General features: G+C 35.9%; 1 protein-coding gene across 3 annotated transcripts in view; it reads left to right on the forward strand.

The window, feature by feature from the left end:
* Window positions 1-20,780, forward strand: part of Nckx30C (solute carrier family 24 member Nckx30C) — a 99,858-nt gene that overhangs the window by 61,494 nt on the left and 17,584 nt on the right. For 2 of the 3 annotated variants that reach the window (XM_076124934.1, XM_076124936.1), the window contains 4 exons: window positions 1,914-2,079; window positions 12,035-12,231; window positions 17,039-17,177; window positions 18,357-18,609. In XM_076124934.1, the coding sequence (XP_075981049.1) occupies window positions 1,914-2,079; window positions 12,035-12,231; window positions 17,039-17,177; window positions 18,357-18,609 (755 nt within the window). The remainder of the gene's footprint in view (window positions 1-1,913; window positions 2,080-12,034; window positions 12,232-17,038; window positions 17,178-18,356; window positions 18,610-20,780) is intronic. The other variant, XM_076124935.1, reaches the window with a different exon arrangement.

The following is a 20,780-nucleotide window of genomic DNA, read 5'->3' on the forward strand; positions in this document are numbered from 1 at the left end:
GTGGAAATAATAATGAAATATTACAATCTAAAATATTCATTACGACTTCCTTTGTGACCCTTACAATTGCATACAATACATACCTCTAGACCACGAACTTTCTGGTTCAATCCTAGGGTCAGTTCTGATCCGACAAATTTCGATTGAATGCCTAAAGTTTGTAAAGTTCCGAAGAAGAAGTTTATAGAGCCTCGGGTACGAAATATAAGAGAATTAAAATTAAAACTAATATTTTAAATACTATCTTCATACTTAACTAAATAGTAAAAACTAGTTCAATGTCAAAAATCAGAATTTAAAACAGTGCATGCATACTTACCTAACATTAACCAGTTCAATGTCTAAAACATAAAGTAATAAAATGAATAACAATACATAAAAGAAGAAAGAGGTCATATAAAACACTTCATTTAACTCCATATTGCTTTCTCAACAATCTCTACAATATTTCTATTTAGCCCGTGATATTCGTTATCAGGAATTTGCATCAAGACGTAAAACTTTTCACATTTCCTGGCACCCGGGCCGGTTTTCATCTGTCAAGGTTCTCGGGGGGAGGGGGATGAAACTTGTCCCATTACAGCCTCCCCGCCAATGTACACTTGCCAATGGACACAGTTCTTAACGAAACAATATTCCGTGCTCTTGAAGGGAAATAATTGAGTGTGTTCGTAGAAGAATGCTGAAAAATTCTGTAGAATATTTTACACGAGTTCCTGTCTTTAGCCTCAAGTCTGGCTTTAATCTTAAGTTCTGAAACTGCAGACCTAATTCCCAAAAAAACCCCTTCGTGCTTAAAATGGCTGAGGATAGAGAGATCTGATAGAGAAGTTTGGGTAAGACAGTGACCTTTCCCCAGCAACGGAATAGTATAAATTTCGAAAAGAACTGCAGAATCTTAAACTAAGTCACGATGATTACTTATCTAAACTGGTGTACTCAGTAGTAGAATTGTATTTTTTTCCAAAAAACTAAGTCTATTTGAGAGTCCCACTACCTCCTATGAAATTTCCCAACCTCGCACTTGCTCGCAAAACTCAGGAAGATAATAACACAATAAGAGTATTGCGCCAAAAATAGAACACTCAAACGGAACAAACTCAAGAACTGAAAGCATAATGCAAAATGAATCTAGGCTACAAAATGACCCATATACTGGATACTTGAAATTATAAACATCTCGGGTCCGTAGGGTCTTATATAACATCTTATTGCGTCGTAACTAGAGCATAACAGACTTGAGACACAATGAACCACTTTGTTTAAAGTTTTAGATAACTTGCAAATGGGAAGATGATAGGACTTGTAGTGAGAGTAGTTAGTTTTGAGTAACAATTTATTATAAAATAAAGTATACTGTCTGTTTGCGATGAACTCAAAAACTGCTGAACGGATTTCATATGATTTTCATCTATAGAGAGATCCAAGAGAAAGGTTTTAAAAACGTGGCTGACAATTCGTATTTATTGTAGTACTCACAGCTGTCACGTCTTCTTTTAATTTGCTTTACTCATGGCTTAACCTTTGTTCTTCAAATAATTTAAGTACATCCTATGAGTGTTGAACGTGGTTTTAAAAATAATGATATTCAGCTAATATTTTCAACTATTTTGTAGCTCGATTCTCTACCACTATCAAATGTCGACCACTGGCTAGCTGTCGAATATTTTTGTATGACATCCTGATCAGCGCTTCCAACGGGCGTTGTAGAAACTATTTTGGCAGTTCATTTTTGAAACTTTCGATACTCGACAGTACCGACTGTAGAGAATCGCGCTACAGATCACCTTAACACCAAAAAAATACGTCTTTTTTGTGGCAAAGCTGCGAATCTGCTGCATTTCTCAACAGAAGTCTTTACCATAGAGGATACTACATAGAGTGTTTTTAACTAATTACTTTCTTGTCAACAGCACGGCAACGCGACCACGTCATCTGAGACATCAGTGGGCACGAACACGGCGACGGCGACGGCCACCGCCGGCCCAAGCAAGGGTCCTCCGCCCGCCGCCAAGTTCCGACACGGTCTGCTGCAGCTCATGATTCATACCATCGATCCGATGCATGACGGTGAGTTAGGTACGCACCGCGCTTTGCCTCACTTACACTAATGCTAAGTATGTGCTGACGGTGGTTGGTCATTGAAGAAAGGGAAAATAATGGTAGAAAATGTTGGGTTATATATTAAAAGTAGGTGGGTAAGATGACACTTTATTTCATTGAAGAAAGGATATTTTAGTTCTCCAGTAGAGTAATATGTAGTTTTTTATATAGTAGGTTTAGTTAAGTTCAGAATGAAAAGCACTGCAGAAAAAAGGAGGAAAAGCTTTTTGATGTTAGTCTAAAATTGTTATAGTTTATTTTGGCAATTTGTAAAAATAAGTTACCTGCTAAAATTATATGTTAACTCCAAATCGGTTCTTATGAAGGTAATTCTAAAGCTAATGTAGTGTTTTTACAAAAACAAAATTAATCAGTCCGTCACTTTGAAAACTCACTACCTACTTCAGTAAAATTGCAAAATCTCATCCAGCCTCGATCTTAGATATATACTCCCAAAGAACTTTCAATGACCAATGACCCAAGGTACCCATTCCAATTGCCTTATGTGAGCAACGCCACATTCCATGGAGTCAGTCATTACCAGTACTTCTGAACACCACATGAGCATCTGTGACGTTTGCATTACTCACTTAAGACAGGGAACTTAATATATAAGTTAAATTAAGAAAATAATGTATAAAATAGCCCTAGAAATATGGTACAAGACCCATACCATGATGGATATGATGTTGCCATTTATGCAGCTGCTATGAGGACCAGAAACAAAGGGTTCGATTCCTATAAAAGTACATTATTTGTGTTGTCCTATGGAAGAGGTATTGGGTCTTTGTATTAATAATTACGTCTACAAATCCCTCGTTCTATATGAGTAAGAGTTCAAATAATAATAGGTAATAAGGAACAAAATGTTTTTAGGGAGGTTGATCCATATTTGTACAGAGTTTCTGTCAGTTTTCACAATTTGTTCCACTGAAGAACACGTTACCATCAATTGCAAAGGTTTAAGTATCACTGCGCTTCGCTGACACAACACAATGCTGATATAGGTTTCAAAGATGGCGTCGACAGGACAACAGGAACTAAAAAAATATTGCAATGGCTGCAAAACCAACTTAAAACAAAAGATTCTTAAAGATAGAGGACCAGTGACAACCCAATGGCTAAGGTATTGGAATAGCCATCGAAATATCATGGGTTTGTATCCCATCCATTGCACTACCAATGTGAACTCACTTCTATAAGCTTTTGAGCTTGGGTGGAGGGGTTAACAGGATTCCCAGTACTGTATAACCCACAATGCTGGTGACCTTTGTAAAAAAAATACTTCTTTTGCAATCTTGTGTCTTTGAATAAATGTTATCAACTTTTAAAAGACTATACATATGGTATGTATGAGAACCACGCACTCTTCAATTCATTTTCTGGATCGAACTAATTCATTTTGAATAGAATGATCAAAGTATCAGTGAATGGTAAAACTCTATCACATCGCCCTCTATTGCTACTACTACTCTTTCATGAAAAAAGGTCTATTACAAAACCATTTTATTCAAATTTTACAGCAATAAAACTAGTCTAAATAATGTCTGTCATGTGCTCTTAAAAAGAATTTGTTCATAAAGCTATACTTTAGTAATTTCTACAAACTATGCCCTAGTGATATTTTCCAAAATATTCAACATACCATTTCACAATACATTGTCCGCGATCCTTCAAGATTAAGATCTCAGTTTGAATAGCACGAAGTTTGCTACAAAGTTCGCGTCGCACCCAGTTTATTGTTTTACTCTCGGTATTTATTCATCGTTCTTATCCAGTTCAAGCCGCTTGAACACTTTGTAGGTTACTACGTTATTTGCATACTTGTATTCAGTATGGAGTAGTCTAAGACCCAGTTTCACCCACTACCTTTACAAAAAACATATCAGATGGAATTTTGACCAATGTTTTTATAAATTTTTTCTTACTTTAACTTATCAGATAGGTTATCTGATACTTAATCATAGGGCAGTAGAAACTGACCCTTAATTTCAGAAAATGACATTTAGGTACATTAGTGTAATGTGAAAAGTAAATGAGTGAAATTTACTCGTCAGTTAAATTTCCCTACTATTTTATAGTCCAACAACTTAGTAGAGACCCTAAAATGCAATGGTCGCGGTTACTGAAGGTATATACGTGAGGCAGGTTAATGTGGCTCACGGTGTTCTATTTCATACAGCTACTTGAATTTCACAATCCGTTTTTACGTAGACTCCTTGCTTGTTTTGGTGGTTCAAAGACGACGCCTAATACGACCTGGAAATCATCAACTCTCGGTCTCTATTCACCAGCAATAGCATGATTACTGTATCTGTATAAAAAAAATTACAAAAACAAACCTTTAATTTGGATTAGTGTAAGATCAAAGAAAATTGCTTAAGAAAGTATATTCTACGAATTCGCAAAACAACAAACAAAACCTTGTCTAAACTAAAATAACTGCGATATCATACTGATATTTCGTTTGGTTTACTTACTTGCCAAGTCACTGGCACAGTCACGCACATACCACGGATCTAATTACGGAGGTAATATCGCGAACAACTATCTGTCTATCAAATGGCGAGATTGCCTGTCCAACACGCAAGTGTGTTAACGTACAGTGACCAAGCTTATATCGACGAAAGTGATGAGGAAGTTTGTTGAATGATTTGTCAATATTTTTTTGTTAAATTTGTGATTTTTGGGATTTCGCAAGGTCGTATAAAAGAAAAGTTCATCCAAATTACATGTTACCTGTGTATATTGCATAAAAAAACGTATAATACTTTACACGCTTGCCGTGTTAATTATTTGATTTCAGTCGCAACTTACATTTCAAGCAAAAAAATCAAATATTGTCATGAAATTGTGATCGCTTTACTTAGTTTAGCTTTAAAACTTATAACAGAAGGGCTCCATTTATTTCAAACTATAAAGTAACTATGTAAATTAGTTAAAATTCGAGATCAAACCGTCTTAACTATCAGTCCCGGCAGAAAAAAACCAACTGCATTAAACTAAATAGACCAGTAACCTCACGAGAAAGAAAAAAATATAACTATAAAAAGCAAATTATGTTAACTTTATTGTTTAGGGTGCTAAGGGTTTCAGAGGAGGGTCAACTCTCGCCCAAAATTTCACTTTAATCCGATCAAGGGGAGGATCAAAATAGATTTGCAAGATTTCATTACAGCGCCGACAGGTAGAGTTTGAAAGTTTAAGCTATCTATAATATTATTGACACTAAAACTGTGTTATGTGCGTAAAATTGTCTACAATATAAATTAGCTAGTAAGTATGCCTTAAAAGAACTTTTTTTCTAGCTATTTGTCCCATATCATATTTATAGTGGTAATATTATTATACTCTTTCTGCTATACAATTTACGTGAAAAAAGAGAATATTTACTGTATTACTAATGAACGTCGTGTAAGATCTGATTAGTTATACGGTGTTTTGTCTCTTTCAATCTATTTTGAAACTGTATGTGCGTGAAACTGTATGTGAAGGAAGTACAGAGGAAGGAAGTACGTAGGAAGACAGATAATGTGTAATAATAACTAAGATGTATTGCTGTGTACTAAATATACATAGGTACTAAGAAAATATTCGTCAAAATACCTATGTAAAAATAATATAATGTAGAGTTGAAAACTACCTTTACAAAACTTTCGAAGGTTAATGAAAGCTTGGTATCTATACGAATATATTCTTGTGTAACAATGTAATGTTTAATGCGTTTCAGTGAGTTTAGCCCATGATTGATTGACTCTAGTTTGTATAAATAACTAAAAAGGAAGACGGTACATATAATACTATGGCTATAATTAAGTGTCTTCTGTCATCACTATTGCACACTTTTGTACATGTAATTTTTCTTTTGTTTGTCTATCTATCCGATATTTTTATGTTTCTTAAACCTTTTAATTTTCTAATATTTTATTTGTGAAATCTTGCCCATCAGTGGAACATTAATAGGTTTTATTTATGTTATTTATATTGCTATACAAGACCGATAAGACTGAGAGCTGTAGAATAACAAAAAGTTGACACGGGCAAAACTTAACGAAACCTTTTTTATCCTTTTAACAGCATTATTATCAAGCAAGAAGATTCAAACTTCGATATCTTCAAGCCAGACACATTCAGGGATTAGTAATATTAAGTACTAAAATTATTACTATTTGGGTACTTGTTATTGCTACAACCCTGCGTATGTTGCATTCTACAATCAAGTCGTGAAGAATTGGCGGCCATTTGCATTTACAGAAGATATGAACCTTGACTGAAGTACCTACTACTAATAGGAATTAATAACATAGTGTGTATATCGCAGACTCAAATGTAAAATTGTTCCTAACATTTTCTTGTACATTCTTTGATTACGGCCAGTAAGAATATTTTTTATTTAAAAATATCTATGTGTATCTGTATATATTTTTACTAGCTGACCCGCGCAACTTCGCTTGCTTCACTTAAGAGAGAATGGGTCAAATTTTTCCCCGCTTTTGTAACATTTTATACTGGTACTCTGCTTCTATTGGTCGCAGCGCGATGATATATAGCCTATAGCCTTCCTCGATAAATGGGCTATCTAATACTGAATGAATTTTCAAATCGGACCAGAAGTTCTTGAGATTAGCGCGTTCAAACAAACAAACAAACAAACTTTTCAGCTTTATAATATTAGTATAGATAGGAAAGTTATGTACCCATCAGTAGAATACTGCTAAGCACAATCTTACCTAAAAAATAAACATATTGAAAAGAAGCTTTTCTTCAAAAAACATCAAGATAAACTTATCTGATGGTGAACCCAGTAACTGAACCAAGACTCCTCAAGTATCGGATACAGCAAGAAATTGTCACGTAATTTCGCTTGAACATTACTTGATACCTGGCCTACTTCAGATCATGGATCTGAACGAGCGTATTGACCTCGCCTTGACCCCAAACCTCGGTCACGTATCGATTTAACTGTTTTTGTGAACCGAATAAACATGGCTATTTTTATTATTATATTTACGGTGCAACGGTTGGTGTACTCTAGTGTAGTAGTGTTTTTGTATTGTTGCGTAAAAAGGATATTGTTTGTTTTTTTGTTTGTCCCTACACCGTTTAAAAATGTACTGTGAGTAGTTGTAGTTCTAGAGCAGGGGTTCCCAACCTTTTCTTTATCCGGGACCACTTTTATATTATTCTGGTTAGCAGGGACCACTATGTAAGTATATTAAACATAAAGTGTAATAATCGTCCTGAAAATTTTATATTTTGCAATCATTCGCGGACCATATTTTGGCTTTCACGGACCACTGGTGGCCCACGGACCACTGGTTGGGAACCACTGTTCTAGAGAAAAGAATGAAATACATGTTAATTTTTATGGTATGGTTAGTGGTCAACCTAGTCTTAAAGATATTCAAGCCGAGCGGGCTTTTTTATAGGTAACAACTGTCATCTTAATAATTAAAATTTAATGCCCTCCGAAGCACGTTCCAATACCACCATGCATACCATACATTTATGGAATGAACAAGAGTTTCTTAGAACAAAACTTATTTCTGATTCCGGTTTTTCAACTATGTCTATGCTAAATTTCATGATAGTCGGATCAGCTATTTTGCCGTAAACGCAGGACAAACTTTCACTATTAATAATAATATATGCTTGTAAATTGATTAACACTATATCAATATAATGGAAGATAGTATGCAGTATATGTCCCATTATCATATTTTGCTAGATATAATTAGTTTTACTGGCAGTAGTTACCAAAGTTGTACAATTATACTAGCTGACCCGGCAAACGTTGTTTTGCCATATAATTTAAAAAAATATATTGTCACTTAGGGGTATGAAAAATAGATGTTGGCCGATTCTCAGACCTACTCAATATGCTCACAAAATTTCATGAGAATCGGTCAAGCCGTTTCGGAGGAGTATGGCAACGAAAACTGTGACGCGAGAATTTTATATATATTTTTTTTGTGAATCTAAACCATTCTCAGATCCTCTTGAACACACAAAAAATTTTATCAAAATCGGTCCAGTCGTTTAAGAGAAGTTCAGTGACATGCACACTTACAGAAGAATTATATATATAAAGATTTTCTACTCTAATAACAAAAAGTAACATTATTTCTTATTCTATTTTACCTTCTCATATACTGCAGAGTAATCTAATTTGATAGCAAACACAGGTTATTACACGAACTTATAACACTGTATTATATTTCTAAAACCTGCAAAATACGATTCTAATATTTTCTCGTTCAAAGAAAATAACGTGTCAGCTAATACGAAGTTATTTTATTTTTGTAATATGTGTGTAATGGTTTTCTAAATGAAATGCGAATGGACGATAGCGCGATTCTCTACAGTCGGTACTGTCAAGTATCGAAAGTTTGACATTTAAAATGTACTGCCAGATTTTCATGCAAAATTTCTCGATAGCTAGTCAGTTGTCGATAGTGGTATTGAGTACAGTTTGTAGTAGCAAGTTAAAACTTGGTGCTATGTCGGAAAGGAACTTTTTATTAAACTATTCGCGCTGAACAAATATTATTTATGCTTATACCGTAAAGCCACGTTCACCGGTCGGTAAACGATCTGTAGGTTACGCAAAACTTGGCGCGGTCATTCCATAGATGGGTGACCGCATAGTGGTATTTGAACTGGGCGTCTCCGTAAAAAGTCGGTCCCAGTTGTGGTCAATTAAGATAACAGTCGTTAAGCCACGTCAAAGGTCTTTGGGCGTCTTGAACAACTTTAACCTACGATACGCACCCGCGTGGTGACGGGGTAAAATCTAGTATACAAGAATGTCTAGTCTGTCTGTCTAAGTCTATACAAGAAAAATACTATCACAAAATGTATATGAGCACTTGCCGGCTGTTAGAATTTGTCACGAGATTCTTAAGAGTCCTCACACACTTACTACAACGCCAATAACTTGTCGATCGAGTCGCTTTCATGAAAGAAATAATCTATTGCTTCCTTTTTCTTTTTGAAGATACTTTATTTATTATCTTCAGTAACGATTAGAAATTTTCGCGTATCGTGTCGTCTTCATGTCCAGCGTTTCACACTTAGTGATTACATTTTGTGTTTGTGCATTAATTATGGTGTTTCATTATTATGCTATAACATTAGATTGAACTGTACAATATGACTATTTTTAAACATAAATAAATAACCAAGACTGTCCACAAATAATGTCGGTTTCTCCGTATTTTTTTAACACTTTCATAAAGTCGCGATCAAATTAATTCAACCTATTAATGTCCCGCTGCTGGGCAAAGGTTTCCTCTTGTAATGAGGGAGGGGTAAGGCCTTGTGTTCACCATGCTGGCCATTGCGGGATGGGGAAACACACCTTTAAGAACTTTTCTATAGAACTGTTAGGCGTGCAAGGTTGCTTCACGATATTTTCCTTCGCCGTTGGAACAAGTGATAATTATTTCTAGTACACACATAACTTCGAAAAGACATAAGTGTGTGTTGTCTGCAACCACTTAGGTGAAAGGTACCAACTTATACCACTCGGCTATCACTGCTCATAAAGTCATAACGGTTTAATAAAAGGAAATAACATTCTAACATTTCATTTTTGTATCTTGTTCTCGAAAAAAATAGTTGCGAAAGGATCGTTATTTGAGAAGAAATCCAGTTCAAAATTAATAACTTATTTTTGTTAACTTAATCGCCATAACTTTAGTATCTAAACCACATTGCCAACATTACTGAATAAAGACAAAGCATCTAACGTCAGTCTATTACAAAAGTTGTTCAAGTCACAATAGCGATTAGTCGCAACGACCATTAGTCGTACAATCGTAATAGTGTTTCAAGTGGAAGCTACAAGCGACTAATAGCAGTATCTGTTAGAACTGGACGGGACACTTAGTGATACAAATGTAGGTATTTTTCTGCCTATTTCTTTAGATATGTTACCATTTATTTGTGTAATATCGTTTCAGCTTTTTTGTTTTGATATAACGTTAGCTTTTTCTTAAAGGATTGAGCCGTGATGTGAGAATTTGGGCAGTTTATTTTGTTACTGTTATGTTTCATATAAATATTTTAGGGCATGATTTCGAACTGTCTAATTAATGTGTTAACATTCTAAAGTCTCTTGATTCGGATGTCGATTTTATTTCACTTGCCTAAATGGGGAATCTGCTGCCGCTGGAATACCTAAATGGTGCGAAAATAATAGCGTACCGTACAATAATAATTGTGGCTTGTCACGTGACACACGACCGAATAATCAAATCATAAGTACACTAATACCTGATAAAGTAAGTCTAAGTATTAATACTAATACTAGTACCTGCACTGTACTGCGGCCTTCAAATAACTTTATAATTTAAAAACAATTGATGCTTTAAAACCATTACTTATTTTACGTACCCTATTGAAAACTAGCAGCGTATAACACAAAAATGAAAACACGAGGGGATGGAAAATATACAAAGGGGCATCTAAATTTTCCTTACACTGGGATTGCAGTAAATAACAACGCCCGTATAAAATATTAAAAGAGCCCAGAATTCAAACAACACCGGGAATTTTTCATTCGCATTCTGAGATTTTATGTGCACGTATAAAAGAGTTGGCAGTGCAATGTAATCATGAATTACGGAAATGTACACCTCGTTTGTTTTGCAGAAATGCATAAAATACCTGTGAAATTTAACATTAATTTGTTTTGCCTCTATTCTCTGTGGAGCGAGGAATATTTAGCGCAGGTACAAAGCTTTTTGTGGTATTGGAATTAACTTTTATGTACTTTTGTTATAAAACCAACAGTCATCGGCCAAGCGTATCAAAGGTTGCTTCAATAAGTTTATCTTTATGCAACCAACATAGCAAAAGTTGGTATTCTAGATCAACCTGGATTTTATCCAGCATTGTGGTGCCAGAATAGACCTATCAAATCTATTCTGGTTTATACTGGAAGGGGATTGTTCTCAGTAGAAGATCGATAGGAGACTCGATATTGCTATCAAAACAGCCTCTGTCATATTCTCTTCTTTAACGTCTACGAGTTTATTTCACGAATTATCTAGAACTCCTTGTCTACGTATGTACAAGTGCAAGATATCATATTCGTTCGAAGTAAGATACAAGAAAAAGGTATATTCATACCGGAACGAAAATAAATTGTTAAAGGTCATACAACATTAAGAAGAATGAGAGCCGGGAGCTTCCAGGTTCTTCATTACCATTTCAAACAGAACTTTTACAAAGCAACAGCCTCAAAAGCTTAACTCAAAAGCAATTCCGCATTCCACTCCGCATTTTTCTGAACAACACGCTTAATCACTTTGCAACAACCTAGTTCACATCAAAATGCCGCGTTTAACCACTTGAGGCGTCAAACTAGGTTAAAACTGGGACCCACATGGCATTATTTGTTTCTACAAAAATAGGTCACTACGCCAACTAACTTGTTCTTTGGTACGAGATACCACAATGAGATTATTGCGGGACTAACTGTGTTAAACTTAGCTGACTAGTTGAATGTGAAATAATGTTATGTGACTGCACAACTATGTTTCGCCTGAAAGGGTTTGCAGTTACGTTTGGTTAGTGTAAAGTTGCTGAATTCCTAAACTGGTATTGAAAATTTTCAGGAAATTTAATTAACTCTTTTGAATTTGCGGGCAAGGTTTCCTCTTTGTACAAATAGATGTCTCAATCCTACCAGAAATATGTATACAATTAAGTTACTTATCGTTAGGTAAGGAAATGCGACTCCAAAATGAGTATTCCAAAAAAATTAAGACCTTCAATCGACTTTGATAAAACTTCCGTGCAAACAAATTGCAGTACCTACAATCAACAAAATTTTAAGAACGATCCAAGTCACACAACCCACCCCACCACACCCCAACTAACACATAAAAGCAATTGAACCACTTCGATCCTTGGTTGTCCCCAGGCAAAGTGGACGAGAAAGCCACACAGCTGCATGCCATCGCGTCACTGAAGGTGCTGCTGGAAGCCACGAGGCCGACGGCTGGTGGCGCGGGAGCTGCCGCCGCGAGGCATTCTGCCGCCGCCGCGCAGGCCAAGGAAACACCCCTTGATCTGCCCAACGGTGGGATCGCGGATGTCCAATTAGATGCTATAGAAGAGGTAAGATTTGTATTTTTTTCCTTTAGGTAATTCAAGAAATCCATACTTTTTAATATTATAAATGCAAAAGTAACTCAAGTCTGTCTGTCTGATTGTCTGCCTGTCTGTCTGTTACTCAATCACGCCTAAACCACTGAACCAATTTGCCTGAAATTTGGTATGGAGATACTTTTTACCCCGGGAAAATGACGCATTCCCATGGGGAAATTGAGGTGACGGACGAAGTCGGGGGTAAAAGCTACTGTGTATACAATTGTTTGTCTATATGATGATGTTTAAAAGTGTTTGGCGGTCAGAAATATGAGCTCTAAGTCGGATTCGTAAACAATTAAACTTTTATGCCATTAGTATCGACTTGGCTATATTGTTTAAATCTGATTAAACTGCGTTGTACTAGGACGAAAATTCAGGTACCTTTCTTGCCAAACGCCATATCACATGCTAGTTCAGTAGTTGATAGATAACCCAAAAATGTTCAAACATGTTTATGCCAAGAAAATGTGTGTAGCATCTTTCAAGACTACGATAACAGTCAAAACATTACAGGAAAATATGACAAAGATGTTACAATCTACGCACAAAAGAGAGCTTTCAAAATGTCGCGCTAGAATCCGACGCGTGAAGATAAACCTAGGCTTTGTTCAAAGATTTATAGCCTTCAGGACCATCTCTTTGTGAAGGAAGTACTGGCGATGATTAATTGAGTTGATGACCTCAATAGAACCTCCATGCGTGACATTGAACACGTTTTTGTTGCCCTCTGATTGCCAGTTACAGATTTTCTGCGGAAAAAAATTTGGAAGGGTATAAATGATTTTGGGTTTGCGGTTTTGGGTATACTATAGTTTTTGGTTGGTCTGGTTTCACCTTAGTAGGTTTTTGTTAAACAATTGCCTGACTCTGGATGATACAGCACAATCTAAAACGGTTCTGTTATTTGTCTGTTAAAGCGTTGCAGACTGAATTACCTATTATCGCTTGCATATATGAATTATGAAATATATTTCATAAATATTAAAATATCATGGCAGGCTTCCTCCAAAAATCTTAATTTTGTTCAGTTATAATTATTGATCCCATTAGCAAATCGTTTCTAATTCAATTCTATATCTTAAATGATCAACGTTTGCCCCCAGAACGTCTATCCCTTAATACAAATTGCTAGAACGGTACCATAGTTTCTACTCCCACAATCAATTCCATGTGGGGCAATAATTTGCCATCACACTTAAGATCGGGAATAGCTTCCCATAGCTGTCGTAAAAGCCTTCTGTAGCAATATCTAAGCCTACACTCAGAGGCCCGCAGTTTTTATCACTCGCTCCGATTAGAAGGACCTCCGATTTGTCACCATTTGTTCCGAATGCGGTCTTTTAAGATTATCTTTAATTGATTTATTGGTTGATAGCTTTTAGTTTGCTCTGTAATACGTAATTACCGTTTCAGTTGAGATTCGACAAGACCATATGCCTTACTCTTATGAACTACCCCTTTTTAAATTATAGCGATTTTTTTTAAGTTTTAGCATTAAGACGGACTACCACCTCCCCGAGAAATGCTTCACCGCCCATTATCGGTACTGCCTCCGTTGAGAACCCATGCACTAGACTCTTTTATACACTGAAGCGATTCAGCCTAGACCGTATTTCACGTGTAAGAATGCTTTATCTTTGAAATTGTTCCCATAATTTGCCTTATTCATACAAAAAGTAGCATCATTTATATTTTGATGTCTGTCCGTGACATATATAGCATTCAATTACGTCACTCCTGACGTCACAGTAAACGAAGATTTGTTTTTATAGCAATTTTGTGTGTGTAAGAAAATTTTATTGGTCATAGTATATTTTTACGTTTATAGTAATGGTGCATTGATAGTAAAGTTTTATTTTGTTTCGCTGCCATGTTTATTTTTATGTCGCAATATTACTTTTTTATATATTTTCATGTGACTTCAATTATCAATTCGAGACAGGTATCGCACGCTTTCGTATTGTGGTGTGTTCGATTTCCATACTAAATGCATATACTATGACAGCCAATGCACCCATATTAAAATGCTGAACGTGTAATAGTGTTTCTGTTTATCCTTTCTTCGCGTAAAAAAGACAAGACCCGACTTTATTCAAATTTGGCGAAGCGATAATAAGAGGCAAGTATCTCTCCTCAATTTTCGAGTAAAGCCGCAGGCATAAGTAACTCTATCATTAATATTTCAAAACAACACTCGCCATCTATCGGACACAATGTCAAACTCTTCACAACTGCCTCATATGCCCAAAAATAAAATATGTCATCCAATTTTCCTGCATTAATTTAAAATCCTTTTTATACAGAGTGATTGACGCTTCCCTCTGTCACTGCGAAATATATTTTACCCTCTTTTACCCTTTCACTCGAGTGTAACATACTAACGTCTGACATGAGGATATTTAACAGTCGGATTCGAATCGACAACCTGTCAAGTGGAAAGCGATAAAAAATCTCAGTGTATTTGCCAATTGTCAGTCAAGGGTTTATATAAGGGCGGAGTGATGAAGATGAGCGCTTTGGGGAAGTTTTACTTATGTAGTGTGAACTGAAAATGTATTGTACAGACCTGTGTGATTATTTTATGTACAGTGTGTTTTTGATTTTGCTAAAAGCTGGCAATTATTTAAGATCTATTATTATTTGGGAGACGCAACAAACGACCGAGGGGACTGGAAACTCAGGGGAGAGGCCTTTGCTCAGCAGTGGGACATAGAAACAGGCTAAATAAAAAAAAAAAAAAAAAATATTATTTGGGATCGGTTTTATCACCTTTGTTTAGATTTTTTTATACATAGCCTGTTTGTTTCCGGGTAGGCTATCCTACATATATGTGTCAGTCACATTGTTATCTATTGGATAACCATAAGCCGTGAAACTAGCTCTTCTTATAATTTAATAATCTTGACAGTGCTACTTAAAAATAGTTAAACTATCATAAAATAAACGTTGCCGAACATAACGTGTCGTTTACCCGACTGCCATTTAATACATACACACATTCATACTATATCAATTATTTATTTGACCAAAACACATGAAACTTTAACAATAGCTGTACCCATCATAACCAAAATGTAATGTTTATAAGAGGGATTACACACCACCCACGACTAAGTTGTCGCAAAGTAGCTGACGAAATACGAGTATAATATTTAATTATTATGTTTGTCAGTTATGCTTTCATGATTAAAGTGCTGAACCAGTATCGATGAAATTTTACATGGCTATAGTAGTATCAATATCAAATGTATGTAGGTTCTTTTTTAATCTAAACCAACTCCTAAGGGCTGTAGTAAGGGAAGAAAGTTAGTAAGCAAAGCCGCACGTGTTCACTTTCACCAGAGTTAATAACTTTAGAGAACAGATTTGCCAATAAATGACCTAAACTCGTTTTTACTCGAAATTTTTGCCTCTTAGCAAACGTGTGAATACATACGTTCATGTACACATAATACGATGTCCCACGCGCAAATATTCGACCAATGTACAAACCCACTAACTACCGGACTACCTAAAGGTCTATGAGTGGTCCCTCTATAATAGGACGTGGAAATAGGTCGCAGAATTGGGTCCAAGTCCAACCCTCAAAAAGCCTCGCTTTGTACCCGAATTTATTGTGTTCCAGACTATATTAATACATATATACGAAGTTTATAGGACTGGTTATAATTATAGTTTATAGTTGGGCTATTGTTGATGGTTGAGTATATTTGTGTGGAACGATAGTGTGTTTTAGAACTTCATGTTTAGATTGTTTAATTTTCATGACGATAGATGGCGTTGTTTAGCTTATGTTACAATCTCTGACAATATAACAATAGCAGCTGGTTCTTGTATCACAAATATTTTTAATATGAAGTTTTTAAAAGAGGTATACTGATATATTGTAATTTTGCAGTTCCTGTTATCGCAGTTGTTCAAACGTTAAGTTTGTTAGTGTGACAGGACGCACTAACTCATTTTCAGTAATTGACACTACGGGTAAAAGTGATTATTATATTTTCTTAATCTAAAACGACCATTAGCAAAAATACTTCAATTTAACCCACAAATGTAAGTGCATAACCTAATAACCTCTTCGTGTAGTAACCTACTGACATTCAAACGTCTCATAATTTGACTCCAGCCGCTTCTAATCGTAGTACATTAAATTACATTTATTGCTCGTACAATTTGATTATGAAATAACTGTAGTTTCAGATTAAAGCACTAGATTCTAGGACTGATTTTCATTTCAGAATTTATTAAAATGAAATAGTAGAACGAATATTTGATTCTTATCGTATGGTTTGCGTATTGTTAAATAATCGATATTATTGTATGAAATAGACCAATTTTCAAGTGGCTGGACCCTTCAAAAACCCACGGTCAAATATCAATATCTCGGTCCCGCCCATTTCGATCTGAGGCTGCTCGGTCAGTCAGTACGCGGTTTTTTTTTTAATATTTAGGTACGTGGTGATAGAACTTAAACGACGATATGTGTGAAGCGTATTTAAGTTTTTTTCTGATCTGTAGCTCGATTTTGTACAACTATCGACTATGGACAACCGGCTAACTATCGAGAAATTGCGTATGAAAATCTATCAGCGCTTCTAACGGGCGTCGTAGGAACTATTTTGACAGTACATTTTAAATGTCAAACTTTCGATATTCGACGGTATCGACTGTAGAGAATCGCGCTACTGAGTGTGTTAAGCATCAGAATGTTTCTTAAAGCCTTTTTAAATTCCAATGTTTCCTGTATCAATTTTCATGGTGTTGTTTGTTACAGATAGGAGACCTGGAAGAGGACACGACACCCCTGGACATGTCGTGGCCGTCAGGCTTCCGTAAGCGGCTGACGTATTTGTTGGTCGCGCCAATTGTCTTCCCATTATGGATCACCCTCCCGGATACCAGGACGCCGAGAGGTAATAACAACTCTATAACTTACCTATTGTCATAATTTACAGATATACTAGTCACTGCAATGCTTAGGCCTTGCTATTATAAACTAAAATTGTGTCCAGAGAGGCGATTTCATTATACTAATAGACTATCGATAACCGAATAGATATTGATAAGTTTTCAATTGAATTCGATTCTGGTATGTCGGTGGCCCAATACGCAGTGCCTGCAGCATTTTCTGGTCTTACTTTCGCTATCCACCTGTCACTTCCTATTAAATTAGTTACGACGAGCTCTTAATTATTTGTTTCTTGGATTTTGTGAGGGTATTTAGCTAGAGGAAATTTGAACTCAAACCCCTGTTTATAACCATACAGCAAAGGTCTCTAAGAGTAAACATATTGTTACCATAAATGGGTTTATAGCATTAAGTCTCAAATCTCAGCAAAGATAAAGATAAAAATATGATCATAAAACGCTCTATTTGAGTAGAAAATCAATAAAGTATTTAGATAACTGCACGCGCGGTGTCAAATGAGTCAAATTGTCGCTAAAGTCACAGGGGTGACATTACTGGAAGGTTACTATAACATGTTAAAACAAATCATATTTTATATGTACTTGCTAAAGGACATAAGTACAACATACATAGAAACATTCATAATAATATTTTAACTACATGTGGACTTATGGAAAATGCAATCCTTTAACTTCTTATAACTGCTTCACAGCGGTTATTTTTATTTTACTAACAGTTGTGACATTTCACTAACTCTAAAAAAATGTATTACTTTCGGTTTCATGTACAACCTTATAAAAGCAAACACCACATGGAAAACAAAACAATATCCCAACTGAACAAGAAAAATAAGAATAACCTTCATTAACATTAAAAACATTAGCCACCTTTACAAACACACTCTATCGCGCATGAAACAACAATTGCACGTGAAAGATCGCGCGTGTAAGGAGGAAGGAAAGACCACGCGCCGTGCTCATCTACCTACACATCCGCGAAAAAAAATCGCGAGCGAAGACCGCGCTGCTTTCCCGCGCGTAATCTTGTACGCTCCTAAGAACGTGCGATAGAATGTGTGTGTAAAGGTGGCTATTGTTGTAGTTTTAAGTGGACTCATAACTTAAATTAACCTACAATTCTATAAATAATATCATAATACTTAACAACATTTTTTTATTTCCAGGAAAGAGTTTGTTCCCTATAACATTTATAGGGTCTATAGTATGGATAGCTTTCTTCTCGTACCTGATGGTGTGGTGGGCTAACGTGGCGGGGGCGACGGCGATGGTCCCGCCCGAGGTGATGGGGCTGACCCTCCTGGCTGCAGGGACCTCGGTGCCTGACCTCATCACCTCCGTCATCGTCGCCAGGAAAGGATTCGGTGATATGGCCGTCTCCAGTTCCGTTGGCAGCAATATTTTTGATGTTACTGTTGGGTAAGTAATTTAAAGTTATGTGTTGTTAAGTATTATCTACCTAGTGACATTGAATTTTTGTAGAAAATTTGTTGCCTGTGATTGCTCCGGGTCTTAAACTATATAAAAAAAAATAGTGGCCTGTGGGTGTGCAGTTTATCTGTAATAGACAGACGTCCGCATTCTTATATAAGTATGGAGTTTGGACTAGACTAACACCTTCATAATAATCTGTGCGTTACCCCAAGGTAGTCTGGCAGAAAATGTTCCTGGCATTAAATCCGCTTTTATGCGGAATCGTATATTAAGTTTAGACACATAAATAAAAAATACGAAACGTAACTGATGGAAAAAAACGAAAATGGGTGCCACTCACTTCTCATAGAATTTTCCGCGTTTACTAATATTTCTAGTTAAGTAGTAACTTATTCAAATTTTAATAAAGCAACCAAGCTTTTCTATCAAGTAATACTTAAAAATGTATAAAACATCCGGGTGTCAGTGCAAGCCAAAACCACAACAATAAATAATATTTGTGAAATTGCAACGAGAAATTTTGCTATTCCGACTGTTGAAAAGTTTTCTGACAAGAATACTACAGGGACAAAACAAGCTGAAAATGTTATTTTAAAGAATGCAGGCTATAATTTATTTATATGCAAGTTTTCCAATATTTTGCCGCAGTGCAATACAAAATATTTATGAAAATTCATAGCACACAAAAGATAAACATTATCTCTGGAGTGGTTGAACCGATTTTGATGGGGTTTTAACTAGGGGTTAGAAAACATTGTGAAGCACTGTTCAAGCTACATACCTACTTATTGTCCCGGGATTTTGGGATCTGGGATTTACCTGGGAAAAAGTGAGTGTTCACAAAATCGATTATCCTAGGTATTAATAAATTAATGGTATTAGGCATTATCTGATTACTAGCTGGCCCCTGCATTATTGCGTATTTTATTCTATGTGATGATCTCCGTCATAGTTTAATGAATTTTTAACAGTCGTTTAGCAATACAAGACCTACGGACATCTTAAAGAACTACAGCACTACATTGGCCACACGACAAATAAATAACATAAGTTATATTTTACTCATAGAATTCAAAATAAAAAACTATAAACAGAGTACAGTCAAAACGGAATATACGCCCAAGCAAGAAACTAGCACAGAGAACTAAAATATTCAGATACTGCAGGAATAAATAAAACCGAAATCGTCTTAAGCATACGCCACATCCGCTAGTGGCAGCATCTGCGAAGCGAAACATAAATAACATAATCAAATAAAGTTCCCTAAGTTGTACACTTAGATAAGAATTTTCTTAAGTTGGGCCCCTAAATAACGGCAATGCCATCTTAAGTGCTCACTGTGGGTCGTTGGAACGTCGCCAAAAATTGTAGCTTGATACGAAATTGCGAGTTTTTTTGTGTACGACTGTACTACGAATGCAAGTAGGGAAATAGGCTTGTTTTAATGAGGGCAATAGTTTCTGCTAATTGTGGTGATTTATTTGGCAACTGTTTTATCAGTTAGTTAGTTTTTACTGAGGTTGAAATTTAATTGTAGAGAAATTAAATCGTCTTTTACCGTGCTTGGCCAGGGTGGTAAACACAAAGACGGACAGCCACCCCCTAATTTGAGAGATCCTTGCCCAGCTGTGGGATGAGAATGGATTTTGATTTATTAATATTACTGACCATTTAAGAAAAACAACCCTATAAGTAGACTATTTATGTGTACATGTAATACCACATTGGCCAAAACAATTGAGCATAATATGACCACTGTTTGAGAGATTCCAGATTCGTATCCCAAATCAAGTAAACTTCAAAGTCTTATGGAAAGTATTATTATATTATTGCTATGAAAAGTGCGCGATCCTAGTATATGGGTATAGACTTGCCTCCCTATACATAGGACCAATAATTTTATGGAAAAAGCTTCAATGTACTTCATGAATAGCCTACACCTTCAAGTAGAAAAGGCGTGATATAAAAAACCCAATAGCTTCGTGACCTAAAAATATAGTTAATTAAGGTGAACACTAAACAAAAACAAAGTAACAATAAAATGCCACACTAATTTCCCCCGGCATCGTACCCGCTACCCCAGCCTTGACTTTAGACCTATAGCTGAACTTTACCGTATCGCATCGGCCTTGTTACCAACCTATCACTGATCACTC

The sequence above is a fragment of the Anticarsia gemmatalis genome, chromosome 17 (assembly GCF_050436995.1).
Source record: "Anticarsia gemmatalis isolate Benzon Research Colony breed Stoneville strain chromosome 17, ilAntGemm2 primary, whole genome shotgun sequence".
Taxonomy (NCBI): domain Eukaryota; kingdom Metazoa; phylum Arthropoda; class Insecta; order Lepidoptera; family Erebidae; genus Anticarsia; species Anticarsia gemmatalis.